We start from the raw sequence: 14616 nt of genomic DNA on the forward strand, positions 1-14616 counted from the left end.
AAAACAAAACAAATTTAAGTCAAGGCACCACTGTGGAATGCTGGAAAAAGCAGTAACATGTTTAAAATAATTTCCTGTACACCACACCTGTGCACTACTGCTTAAGATCAGATTCACAAAAAATGGAGCCAAGTTATAATATTGGGAGGAAAAGACGTCATGACCAATCAACAAGTTATGTGAATTGATCATCTAGTGACTTTGTTCATTTTTAAAATAACCACATAGAGCTCAAAATATCAAAATAAAATGCAGCATGCAGCCCCACAGCTGCAGGTTGCCGGCACCGGCCGAGCTACAGAGCACGTCAGGGCACGTCTACATGGATTATGTGACTGAGGGTAGCGATGTCACTTCATTTATCTAAATGATTATTATGTTATTAAATTTTATTCTCGAAGGGCCACAGGCGGGCTTTTATACACACTCAAAAAGAGGCACCCCCTCCCCCTCTGCACATGCATGCAAGCAAATAATCATGCATATGCCTCCTATCTATAAGCAAAGACCACCAAATGGAAGCACAAAATTTGAGCTTATCAAAGATAGGTTACTTTTCTGTGAGGAAAAGCGGTGGGTGGAAAAATGTCTTTGAAATTACTTAGTTGCTGCAGTTGGAAGCTATCGTTTGCTTACTTTAACTTTGACTTTCGCGACACATGTGTAAGGCAAAGCTACACAGAGAAAAACGGCTTTAAAATAACCTAACAGCCAAAAAAGTGGCTGTTCATTTACTAACTCACACAACAAATACAAAGTTGTTAAAAGCTGTGTAATATTTTAGGCTAATGAAGTTAACCTTACCTTTGAACTCTTGTCGGGTCCTCACTGCGTGGCACGTATCCTCAAATGTCTTGATCCCACAATGCAGCACGGTTCAATAGTAATTTACAGTAATGTGTTGTTTTATCGCACAGGATGGTTAGAATACATCATTTTACTGTGAAATAATAAAGTTAAATGTTGTGAAATCCTGGTATCACTTTTTCCCAGAAATGTACAGTGTTTGCATTGATTTCACAGTAAATTCTAAATTACAATATTATATTGTATTATATTACAGTTATTTATTGAGAAATATTACAGTTAAATATTGGTAAACCCTGGTAACATTTAACAGTGTATGGGTCTGGCACCGTGTGCTGTGATTGGCAGGCAACTACTCACCAACCGCCCAAAGGCTGACACCTAGAAGAGTCCTAAGCGTAGCAACATAAGAAAATCCAGGCAGGGGGCAGAGTCTGTGCAGATAAACACACCAACACACACTTCTAGTGGCTCAGAAGTGATGATTGAGAAGCATTATTTTTAGTTTTTTGGGAAAATCCTACTCATTCTGCTTCCAGCACTTGAAGTTAGATGACCTTGGCATTGAGTTGCAGCAAAATGACCTCTTGCAATGTGAGAGTCATCACTGCGGATCTTCTTTCCACAATACAAAAGCCAGTCTGTTGTTATTTCCTGGTTTTGTGCCCAAATAAGCTCATCCACTGCCCTGCCCTCCACTTCACCCCCTTGCCGCAATCAACTTCTTTGAAAGCTTCATTCTGCACATTCTGCTGCATTGCATGAGTTCCTCTATTACTGCAATCAGCACTGTGGCAACAGACAAAGTCCGTTCAAAGCAGTCTGCCTTGTAGCTAAGAGGCTGCAGCCTCTCCACACGTTCTAACTGAAGGGAAAATTTTTAACATTGTACATCTAAGGACTTGCTTTTGCTCAATATCCGAAAAGGGCACTTGGGCGCCCTCAACAAAAATGGCAGAGGCAGTCCCCCTCCCTTGTGCAAGGCCTTGGTATATGCAGTATATATGTTGTGTATGTGTGTGTGCATGTATATTCTCCCGTTATAGTGTTTATCCATGACACAATAGTCGGTGAGTCTGAAAGATGTTTACTAGGGTTGTAAATCACAAGCTTCCTCATGATATGATTTTATATCAGTTCCTTATACAAGGATATGATATTACAAAGTCATTTGATTTGATTCAGGGGCCTGCAATCAGTATCAGATGATTCCATACTCTCATTAACACATTTAGTTACTGTACATCAGGGCTGTAGTCAACCAAAGAAAATCTTGGTCAACTAAAGTCCTGAAATTTCGACCAAAAGTTGACTAATCAGGGGGCAGCGGGAATACAAAAACAAAAACAACAACAACAAAAAAAAAACAGTTACTATTTTTAGATTAATTAACTGGGCAGTAGCCTACCTGGTAGCCTTGTCCGTGTAAATGAATTATAAATAAACATAAACAACTAGTATTTGCAGTATATTAAATCGCATCACGTACACCTACACAATATCATAGCCGATGATTTCCAAAAGTAGTACTATGTCAAGCTGCTGTCGTCATGGGTGTGTGCGCCTGCAGTTATAAAACGATTATTAGACTAAAGGTTAATCCAAAATTGTGAAAACAAGGGGGGTGTTCTGAAGACAGACTGTTACCTGTGAAACAGGGTGTTGAAAACACTCCCATTAGCACTTAGTGCTTTACTCCTGATAAAATTAACACGGCAAATAATTGACCAATCAGATTTTGGTCGGCCAAGAACGTATCGACCAATAAATTGACCAGTCAACTAACAGACTACAGCCCTACTGTACATTATATCAGCTCACAAAACAACTAAAATATGATTTGACAAGTTTATTACTGTACTCTGTCAGACATGTAAATGAAAAACATTACAGTATTTTTAATAAAAAAGAAACAAAGAGCTTTGCAGATAAAGTATGAACTGGCAGCTGTGATCCTCACTGCTCTTTTAGAGTTGGAATTCAGTTTTTGTGGAAAAAGCTGAACAAAGCTGGTGGAGGAGGTGGCATCTAGCATGCTAACTGCGGCGTGAGGGTCAATGCTGTGTTTGCTTTTCAGGTGCAAGACGAGGTTCATCGTGTTTCCGGAGTATCTTATCTTGTAATGGTGTTGCTTGCATATAGCATGTGTTTTGTCAGTCAACCTGTCTTTTCTCCTGAATCCAAAGTATTTCCACGCAGCTGAAGTATTTCCGACAAGAACGGAACGAATATCCTCCTCATTGTCAATGCTTGCCGTTATTAGCACAGCGCCTGCTAGCAGCTACTAGCCTGGTTTCAGGAGCACTTAGGTGGAAACAGCGACATAAGCATACCGTGAGAAAATGAAGGTGTTATGATTGAGAGATGATGATGATGATCGATGGTCGCACTTTGCATTGATCCTGTTGCATCGATGAATGTTCAATCGGTGTAGCAATCCACCGATCAATCCAGATGGGTGGATTGCTATACCCTTGATGTTTACATCCCTGATGCTATTTTGTCCTCTTCTCCTCTGCAGATGTCCATTGGTCATCATGAGCGTCACCTTTGATCCTGGTCTCCTCACCAACAGCTCTTTTGCTACGAGAGACCAGCCTGACTCTGGCATCATAACTGAGTCCACCATCATAGGTACTGGAGAAATTCCTCAGTCAGCATTTTCTGATTTCCCTACACTTTGTAGTAACTTATAATATGTAGATAAACAAGTAAATTAAACCATGTATTAATGCAGGGGCATCCCAGTAGCTCACCTGATAAGAGTGTGTACCACTTGTTAAGGCTGAGTGCTGATCGCAGTGTCCTGGGTTTGAATCTGACCTCAGGCCCTTTCCAGCGTGTCATCCTCTCTCTCTCCTGCCTTTCCGGTCTCTCTCTACTGTCACTGTCAAATAAAGCAGAAATGCCCCCCCGCAAAAATAAATTAATTAATTAATTTAAAAATAAATAAATAAATAAATGATAATTATAATAATAATGATAATGATAATGATAATAATAATAATAATAATAATAATGGTGAACTATCCCCAAAGGGTTAGTTTGGTACCCATTTGACATTAACCCCCCACCTCCCTCCACTCCCCAGCTATTATGTAGGACAAAAATGGTGCTATCTGTTTCTCATCATTACTAGGCCATGGACCAAAATCTGTATGAGGCTTTCTAGTGGCAACTTGCAACAAGGTCAGCTTTACTAATGTGATGCTGCTGAGTCTGAATCTGCCTGTTCATATGCACCTAATTTTGAACTTGAATTTTGAATTAACCTTTTAACAACTATTTTCTCCCTTCTTCTTTTTTTATTTTAATTTTTTATTTTCATAAACACTTTGTTTATTTGGGGGCATTGTGTTTTACCATGAATTGGTCAATGGAGGTCCAAAAGATGAACAACCTGAAAGATTTTATTTCGAGCGGATTTTTTTTTTTTTTTTTTTTGGCAATTTACCAGTTTTTTTTTTTTGACAAATCTTAAGTAGCTTTATGGTATTTATTCTTGCATAATTTTAAATCGAATTATAATACACCATTATTAACAATAATATAGTATTAATTTTAGTATAATACAGATAGATAGATAGATAACACACTAAAATCCAAGGGACTAAATGTAAAAGTGAGAACACTTACAGATAACATTTACAGCTCATGTAAATGTGTGTGTGTGTGTGTGTGTGTGTGTGTGTCTGTGTGTTTGTGTGGGTATTGTTGGATCAACCACACACTGCACACATTGCTGCTTGTCATGTATCACCTGATTACCTCATTAAATTCTACTTTGACATCGGATTTAGGAACAAGGATACCCTACTGATTTTAGTCCAGAATCACAGATAGGTAGATAGATAGATAAATAGGTAGATACAGCGTCAGGGGGCTCAGGCTGCCTAATAATTTTAGTTACTTTTGAAAATATTTGTCAGTTGAATGCTGTGTAACCAAGTGCCAGTGTCAGTTTGAGTGATTTATAAGCTGTTTTTAATTGTTTTTCATTGATAACTCAGACAATCCATAATACCTGAGAAATAAAACAATATTGACAGCAGATTAATAACATACAGTACAGGCCAAAAGTTTGGACACACCTTCTCATTCAATGCGTTTCCTGTATTTTCATGACTATTTACATTGTAGATTCTAACTGAAGGAATCAAAACTATGAATGAACACATGTGGAGTTATGTACTTAACAAAAAAAGGTGAAATAACTGAAAAAATGTTTTATATTCTAGTTTCTTCAAAATAGCCACCCTTTGCTCTGATTACTGCTTTGCACACTCTTGGCATTCTCTCCATGAGCTTCAAGAGGTAGTCACCTGAAATGGTTTTCACTTCACAGGTGTGCCTTATCAGCGTTAATTAGTGGAATTTCTTGCTTTATCAAAGGGGTTGGGACCATCAGTTGTGTTGTGCAGAAGTCAGGTTACTACACAGCCGACAGCCCTATTGGACAACTGTTAAAATTCATATTATGGCAAGAACCAATCAGCTAACTAAAGAAAAACGAGTGGCCATCATTACTTTAAGAAATGAAGGTCAGTCAGTCCGGAAAATTGCAAAAACTTTAAATGTGTCCCCAAGTGGAGTCGCAAAAACCATCAAGCGCTACAACGAAACTGGCACACATGAGGACCGACCCAGGAAAGGAAGACCAAGAGTCACCTCTGCTTCTGAGGACAAGTTCATCCGAGTCATCAGCCTCAGAAATCGCAAATTAACAGCAGCTCAGATCAGAGAGTAGATAAATGCCACACAGAGTTCTAGCAGCAGACCCATCTCTAGAACAACTGTTAAGAGGAGACTGCGCCAATCAGGCCTTCATGGTCAAATAGCTGCAAGGAAACCACTGCTAAGGAGAGGCAACAAGCAGAAGAGATTTGTTTGGGCCAAGAAACACAAGGAATGGACATTAGACCAGTGGAAATCAGGGCTTTGGTCTGATGAGTCCAAATTTGAGATCTTTGGTTCCAACTGCCGTGTCTTTGTGAGATGCAGAAAAGGTGAACGAATGGATTCCACATGCCTGGTTCCCACTGTGAAGCATGGAGGAGGAGGTGTGATGGTGTGGGGGTGTTTTGCTGGTGACACTGTTGGGGATTTATTCAAAATTGAAGGCACACTGAACCAGCATGGCGACCACAGCATCCTGCAGCGACATGCCATCCCATCCGGTTTGCGTTTAGTTGGACCATCATTTATTTTTCAACAGGACAATGAGCCCAAACACACCTCCAGGCTGTGTAAGGGCTATTTGACCAAGAAGGAGAGTGATGGAGTGCTGCGGCAGATGACCTGGCCTCCACAGTCACCGGACCTGAACCCAATCCAGATGGTTTGGGGTGAGCTAGACCGCAGAGTGAAGGCAAAGGGGCCAACAAGTGCTAAACACCTCTGGGAACTCCTTCAAGACTGTTGGAAAACCATTTCAGGTGACTACCTCTTGAAGCTCATCGAGAGAATGCCAAGAGTGTGCAAAGCAGTAATCAGAGCAAAAGGTGGCTATTTTGAAGAAACTAGAATATAAAACATGTTTTCAGTTATTTCACCTTTTTTTGTTAAGTACATAACTCCACATGTGTTCATTCATAGTTTTGATTCCTTCAGTTAGAATCTACAATGTAAATAGTCATGAAAATAAAGAAAACGCATTGAATGAGAAGGTGTGTCCAAACTTTTGGCCTGTACTGTATATATTAAGGCAGCAGAGTGATTTTTATTGAACTAATGTCAAAGTAGTTACTGTGTATCATAACATGGAAGATTTTTTCCCCCCTATTTTTTAAGGTGTCATTATAATCTGTGTTCAGTTGGAGACATAACATTTGGTGTTTATTCAGATGTCTGTATATAAGAAGAGTATCTCATTTGTTATATTATAATTGTTTTATAACAGCTTCAGGTGGTCCTTACCAGGCGTCGGCCATATTATCTGACAGTGCTGGTGGGTGGCAGCAACAAAATATCAGTCATTTCCCACAGCATCGATGGAACTTCACTGGTTTACCAGTCAACAGGACTTTAATCCTGCCAGCAGAAGAGTTTGACCCATTAGGAGGACATACCATCTGGCAGGTGATTCACTTTTAACTTGTTAAATGTGTAGCATGAAATCTTGCAATTGTATTTTTTTCCCTAGTCAGATCGAATGTATTCATATTTATTCATAAAAAAGAACGTGAATACAGATAATGAAAAAAGCAATATATTTTAGAATGTTAGGCATGTGTAGCCCATCTCTGAGTTATGATGGCATATTAGGGCCACTGTAGGGGGAAAAAAATTATGGACCCGAGGGAGGAACCTCAGAATTACTGAAATTAAAGTCGTAAATTTACTAGAAAAAAAATAGTTTTTCTTGTATTCTTTTTGGCTTGACTTTGCAAGCTTAGATCAGAAAATCACCAGGATTCCCTTCTTAAAAAATCCCAGAGTAGAAGATAAAGCTTTTTTTCTCATAAAGATAGATAGCAGACATTAGCAGTCAAACCCAGTGGAAAGGATGTGAGAAAGCATTCTACCCGGCGTTCCAATACCCATACTACCATACTATTTAGTAGTCAGTGACAGCAGAAGCGACAGAAAGACAGAAGATAAGAAATATGACAGACGACAGCGCATTCAAGTGTAAGTACTATATATATTTACTGCTCGCGTGTATGCACATGCACTATGGACGGCGGCGGAAGTGAGCAAGAGGGTCGGAGTTCAGGGATGATGCATGTAGTGTGTCCCAATAGTATCCATACTGCATACTACACTACATACTTTGTAAAGGCAGCTGCAGTATATACTAAAAGTAAAAAGTAGAAGTATGCGATTTGGAATGCAGCCCTAGTCTTCTCATTGTGATGGGAAATGGAAGGCTAGAACGTGTTCTCACATCCATTCCTCTGGGTTTGACTGCTAATGTCTGCTAATGACCAGCCATGTCATTACCAGATTAATTCAGATTATTTCCACATTTCTTTGCCCTTGGCAAGAAAATGCAGAAATAAATATGGATGTAAGTAAGTAAGTAAGTAAGTAAATAAATAAATATATATTAATTTGTAGTAGTTTACCTATATGTGTAGTTTTTTCATATGTATATATTTTTTTTACTTGCATTTGAATTTGAAAGTGTCATTTATTTATTTATTTATGATCACATCTGTTTTAGGCATTTAGCCAATGCTCCTGTCTAGAGTTGCTTATGAGTCAGTTAGTAGGTCTTGGACTTGTCCAATGGTACTATTCATCTTAGTATCTAACTAATATCAGCCTAACTCTATCCCTATCTGATACAAAGTTGATACTTAGTTAAAGGCCAACTGATCATAACTTAAACAGGTTGATATACAAGGATACAAGGATACAAGGAAGTTTATTTGTCATTATACAACAGGTTGAATAATGAAATTAAAGTGTGGTTCCCTCTTGATTGATTAATTGATTGTATAGAAAATAAAATTATTAAACATGGAGGAGTGCAGATGGTGCATTTAGTAGTCTCACAGCCTGAGGGAAGAAGCTGCTCTGTAGTCTGGTGGTACGGCAGCGAATACTTCTGTATCTTTTGCCTGACGGCAGCAGGGTGAACAGGCTGTGGCTGGGGTGGGTGTTGTCTTTTAGGATCCTTTTGGCTCTGCGCAGGCACCTCACCTCCCCGATATCACTGATGCTTGGTAGATGGGTGCCAATGATGTTTTGGGCAGTTTTAATCACTCGTTGCAGAGTCTTCCTGTCCTGGGCCGTGCACATCCCATGCCAGTTTGTGATGTTTCCAGTCAGGATGCTTTCAATCGCTCCTTTGTAGAAGCTGACAAGAACTTGGCGTGGGAATTTTGCTTTCTTAAGTTTCCTTAAGAAATACAGCCGTTTCTGGGCTTTTTTAACCAGGGCAGAGATATGTGAAGTCCATGTTAGGTTCTCTATTATGTTGATTCCCAGGAACTTAAAACTGCTCACTTGCTCCACCTCAGCTCCATTGATGTAGACAGGGTTGTGTGTCTTTGCCTCTTTTTTTCGAAAATCAACTATCAGCTCTTTGGTTTTGCTGACGTTGAGCAGAAGGTTGTTGTCTGTGCACCATTTTGCAAGATGGTTGATTTCCTCCCGATATGAGAACTCATCATTGTTGGAAATCCGGCCGATGATGGTGGTGTCATCTGCGAACTTCACAATAGAGTTCTCTCCATGTCGGGGGTTGCAGTTGTGGGTGTACAGCGTGAACAGGAGGGGGCTGAGCACACAGCCCTGGGGCGCTCCGGTGTTGAGCACTAGAGTGGAGGAGGAGAGACTGCCAATCCGAACTGACTGGGGTCTGATTGTGAGGAAGTCCAGTATCCAGTTGCAGAGAGTGGTACTGATGCCCAGAGTGTTCAGTTTTCCAATCAGCTTCATGGGGGAGATTGTGTTGAAAGCTGAGCTGAAGTCAACAAACAGCATTCTGATGTAGGTGCTGCTTTTCTCCAGGTGAGTGAAGACTGAATGGAGAGCAGTGGATATGGCATCCTCTGTGGATCTGTTGGTTCTGAATGCAAACTGCTGAGGGTCCAGACTGGCAGGGATGTTGTTCTTTATGTGCTGGAGAACCAGTTTCTCAAAGCACTTCATCAGGATGGGGGTGAGTGCCACAGGGCGGTAGTCATTTAGATTAGACACTGCAGACTTTTTAGGCACAGGGATAATGGTGGCTGTCTTGAAGCAGGTGGGAACACTCTCCTGTGACAGCGATATGTTAAAAATGTCGCTAATGACATCTACTAGCTGGTTGGCACATGTTTTTAGTACACGGCCAGGGATGTTGTCAGGCCCAGCAGCTTTACTCATATTCACTTTCAGCAGGACTTTCCTCACATCCACTGTGGATACTGACAGTGGCCGGTCCTCTGGAGGCGGAGTAGACTTTACAGCTGACTCTCTGTTGAGGAGGTCAAAGCGAGGTCAAAGCTCGTCTGGTAACGTGGCCTCACACATGATGGGAGCGCTCCTGCTTTTGTAGCCTGTCACACTTTTGACCGCCTGCCACAAGTCTTTGCTGTTGTTGGTGTTGAGGTCTCTCTCCAGTCTCTGCTGGCGCCTTCGCTTTGCCTCCTTGATGCCAGCTTTCAGTTTTGCTCTGGCAGTGTTGTAGGCTTCTTTGTCACCTGACTTTTGTCACCTACTTATATGAAGCCAAGCATCACCACTCAACCTTAAAAATCTTCTGATACAAAGTTGACACTTACCTGATTATTAAAATTAGACAGTCCAAATAACGTGTAACCAAGCAATGCAAAATTAGCATTATCATTCAATACTATCTATTTTTGTCCACTCTTTCCATTTTTTCCCCTTTTGCTGCCTTTCAAACTGACACAACTTACTGCATGACAAAAGTGAACAGTAAAAATCGAAGTAATTCAAAAGTCTTTACTTTAAACTATACATTGCAATGCACTTCCCCTTAAATTTTTCATTTGGTTCCCTTCTCATGTTCATCTCCAGGTGATCATCATTGTCTTCCTAACCGGCTCACTCTCCCTTGTCACTGTTGTGGGTAACATCCTGGTCTTGGTGTCATTCAGGATCAACAAGGCACTGAAGACTGTAAACAACTACTATCTACTTAGTCTGGCATTTGCGGACCTGACCATTGGCACACTATCGATGAACCTGTACACCACCTACATTATCATGGATCAGTGGGCTCTGGGGCCAGTGGTGTGTGACTTGTGGTTAGCCATAGACTACGTGGCTAGTAATGCTTCAGTCATGAACCTGTTGGTCATCAGCTTTGACAGGTACATAAGGAGTCATTTCAATTACTTTGATGTTTGTTCCTCAGCTTATATTAGCTTAGCTGATGAAGCCCCTTTTCAGCGTCAGTTCATATCCAGCTGTGCTGTTTTGGTGTTCTGCAGTCACATGTGTATGCAAGGCCAAACAGGCCAAACACACAAAACAAACAGCTTTGTCAGTACATTTGTAATGCACAAACATGTTGACAGTATGCAATTTGGGATATCCATTTCACACAATTTTGAGCTATTTGACCACTTTGAATCATTCTATGACGACTTGCTGTGAGCAACAGTTATGTACATAGGTCTCTGAATATGTCCTTGAAAAATCCTGGAAAGAGTGGGAACCATGATTTATAATGTGTAATAGGGGAAAGTTAAGAAATTTAGAAATTCTGAATTAGAAAAATATTAATTGGACTAATGCACAGAAAAACAAGAATAAGTATGCCAGAGAACAACAAACCAAACAATGGCACACAGAAACACTCCTCTGTCCTTGAGGTTTCTCTTTGCTGAAAAAGAAATTGCAGTTCTTCATGAAGTCAGTTTTTTTCATACAGTTGTCCTGTCTCATCCCACCATTGTTTGTTGTAGATACTTCTCTGTGACCAGACCATTGACATACCGGGCCAAGCGGACCACTAAGCGAGCCATGACTATGATCAGCTTAGCCTGGACCATCTCCTTCATTCTTTGGGCCCCAGCAATCCTTTTCTGGCAGTACATTGTGGGTGAGCGCACAGTCCAGCCTAATGAGTGCTACATCCAGTTCCTGTCTGAGCCCATCATCACATTCTGCACTGCTATTGCTGCATTCTATCTGCCAGTAACCATTATGACAATCCTTTACTGGAAGATTTACCAGGAGACAGAAAACCGGGCTAAAGATTTAGCAGGCCTCCGTGGATCTGGGTCTAGCAACAGTCCAAACCAGGGTCAGAATCAGGGGAATGCTGCTGGAGGTCAGACAAGCAGTCAGGGGGAGTCTTCAGCCATGCTTCCACAGATGGGGAGCTCTCAGAGCTGCAGCAGCTATGAACTGAATCAGTTGGCTTCAGGGAAGAGCAAAGCCAGCATTGGAGGAAGAACTGGAGGCAGGGGGAGGTGGAGTTGGTTCCTCCTCCAGTTTCCGTCATTACTGCCAGGCTGCCATTTATTCAAGAGGTCAGTTACTACAACAACCATGGTGAATCAGGCAGAGCATAAGAGCAGCAACAGCTTGAACAATAATGAAGCCAACAAATCAGATTCAGAGGGGGAAGCTGAAGGGGCAGAATCAACCAAGGTAATCTACTCGATTGTTGTGAATCTTCCTGGGGTGAAAAATCAGTTGTCAAGAGATGGCGCCCAGCTGACATCATCCAAGGGCCATGATGGTATGGAGGAGGACCCATCCAGGCCTTTTACAGGTTGGACTTAAAGGAATACTTCACCCATAATGCATATTTTTTGTATCAAGTGCTTACCATATGGTGCCTTCATCCTCCAATGAAGAAAGCTTTACTCAGAAGCCTTCATGGTCAATTTGTGTTAAAAAAAAAAAAAAAAAAAAAAAAAAATACTAGCCATCTCTGATCTAACAGGAAAAAAAATGCACCTGTAATTTTTGGATTTTACAATAACAAAACACTATGAAAAATTCTGTTTGAAATCATCATGCTGTATCATGCTGTATAATCCAAGTCTCTGGTATTTCTGGTACACTCAATACTCCTCGAACACATGTATTCACTCAAATATTGCTTCGAAGACCCCTGCTGCAAAATTCTTTCATGCATGGTCATGAAGCGCAAGTGCACAAGTGTATCTATCCAAGTGGCTTGTCCAGTGAAACCCTCAAGATTTTGCACGCTTGTGCACCTCACAGCTTTTTAAACAGAACATTTGATAGCGTTTTGCTGTTTTAAAATAAAAAAAATTACGATCCCAATTTTTTTCCATTAGATAAGAGATGGCTTGCAGTTTTTGGAAATTGACTGTACCACGAAGGCTTGCTAGTAAAGCTTTCCTTCATTGGAGGTTGAAGCCAGAACATGGAGAGTATTTGATACAAAAATTATGCCTCATGAGTAAAGTATTCATTTAATGATAGTGCATATTTCCGCTAAAATGTAATTTATACGATAATACAAAGATATTTATCTATGTCTGTCTGTGTAGATATGAAGAATTCTGGAAAGGTGAAGGGCAACAAACACAAAGGGTCCTCATCATTCAACAAAGTGCAAAAGGGGTCCACATCAAATCCCACGGCCCCTTTGGCTGGTGACCAATCCACTGCAGCCATTACCATCAAAGACGCAGCAATGGCCAAGCGCTTCGCCTCTAAGGCCAAGACACAGATCAACAAGCAGAAGAACGAAAAGAAGGTTAATGAGAAGAAAGCAGCGCAGACACTCAGTGCCATCTTGTTTGCCTTCATCATTACATGGACACCATATAACATTATGGTTTTAGTCAATACTTTCTGTGAGGACTGTATCCCTGAAACACTGTGGGCATTGGGCTACTGGCTGTGTTATGTTAACAGCACAGTCAACCCCATGTGTTATGCACTATGTAACAAGACCTTCCGAACAACATTCAGGGATATTTTGATGTGCCAGTGGGATAAAAAGAAGAAGAACAAGCCTCAGTTTCAGCAGAGGCAGGCTGTAGCTTTCCACAAAAAAGAGACATTGTAGAGCATAGTGTCATATTAAAGGCTGGATCAGTTTTTTAGGATGAATTTCCTGATCCAGACTCAACAGAGCTGGGGCACAGCATACAGTTCTCCTCATTCCCATTTGGGAACTGATCAGAGTGCGTGACTGTTAGTGTTAGTGCAAGGGTGGCAAGTTTCCGGTAAATTTTCGGTAGATTTTTGCTGTCACTTTTTTCCCCAATTTTTCTGAAAATTCCTGGAAAAATTCAGCTTGGGAATTTTTGTTTTTTTTTTCTTGTCATCAATTTGAATGAGGTTTTAAAAAAGTTTCCATGGAAATTTGAGCTTGGGAATTTTGGAAATTTTCGTTTTTGTTGTTGTTAACTTAAGTTGAATGGGGCAAAAATAAACAATCAGTAAAATGAATGTCAACATCAATATCACCATTTTGGAAATGAAAACCCTAATCTCCTGAACTCAGGACTCACCTCTAACCAAAAGGCCACAATGCCAGCATACTGTAAATAAAACTAAATAAAAATATATAAAACTTAAATATAAAACTATAACTATAATATAATAAAACTATAATAAAACTTAAATATAAAACTTAAATATAAACAGTCAACTTTGCATTTTGGTGGAAATAAATATGTTGCATGATTCAATGCAAATTCAACTGTGCACCATGATTCACATATGCAAATAATTTCGAGCACATTTGATCATCATCAATCGGTAGCCTATACTCCACTAGGCTACAGCACTTCCACTGAGACGATCATTGCATCAGCATCACGATTCAATTTCCTGCATTTCTATGTATTTTAATGGGTAGTTTGAACCACTTCATATGCACACCTTAACAATAGTACTGCACACAGTCCTATGCCTGAATTAATAGCCTACACCTCTTACTAATGCTGTATAACTGCTGGTTGTTACATTAATATCCTACAACAGAACAGACATAGGATTATTATAAAGGGAAAATTGGTTGCACACGGGTGATACCATTAATATTTTAATTTAGGATATTTACATAAAATGCCCGATGATTCAGGTTAATTTCATTTGAACAACAGATTTCCCGAGCATTTATATGGGCTACGCAAACTTCAATCCACATGATAAAAATTAATCCACGGACCACCAAAGTAATGTTTAACTGTTTAATTAAATCAACTTAAAATTTCTCTGGCACGGTTGGAGGAGGTGTGCTCCAGTATGGTATGGGCGCTCATGCACGAGCACATGCACTGTCACTCACGCAGCGCGTGAACGTGGATACGACGTAAATCACGCCGTCCTCCTGCTTCCGCAAAATTGTTTAATGCGCGCAGCGTGATTAACTGTGAATCGCAGCATTGCACAATCAATAATCAACTGATA

General features: G+C 40.3%; 1 protein-coding gene across 1 annotated transcript; it reads left to right on the forward strand.

Annotated features, from left to right (window-relative positions):
* The first annotated feature begins 3344 nt into the window (after positions 1–3344).
* chrm3b (cholinergic receptor, muscarinic 3b) lies at positions 3345–13264 on the forward strand. The gene is made up of 5 exons (XM_030078336.1): positions 3345–3441; positions 6707–6885; positions 10282–10577; positions 11175–11865; positions 12761–13264. Exons 1-5 carry the CDS (start codon positions 3345–3347, stop codon positions 13262–13264), a joined length of 1767 nt encoding a protein of 588 aa, XP_029934196.1.
* The last annotated feature ends 1352 nt before the right edge of the window (positions 13265–14616 follow it).

Source organism: Myripristis murdjan, chromosome 19, assembly GCF_902150065.1.
Source record: "Myripristis murdjan chromosome 19, fMyrMur1.1, whole genome shotgun sequence".
Taxonomy (NCBI): domain Eukaryota; kingdom Metazoa; phylum Chordata; class Actinopteri; order Holocentriformes; family Holocentridae; genus Myripristis; species Myripristis murdjan.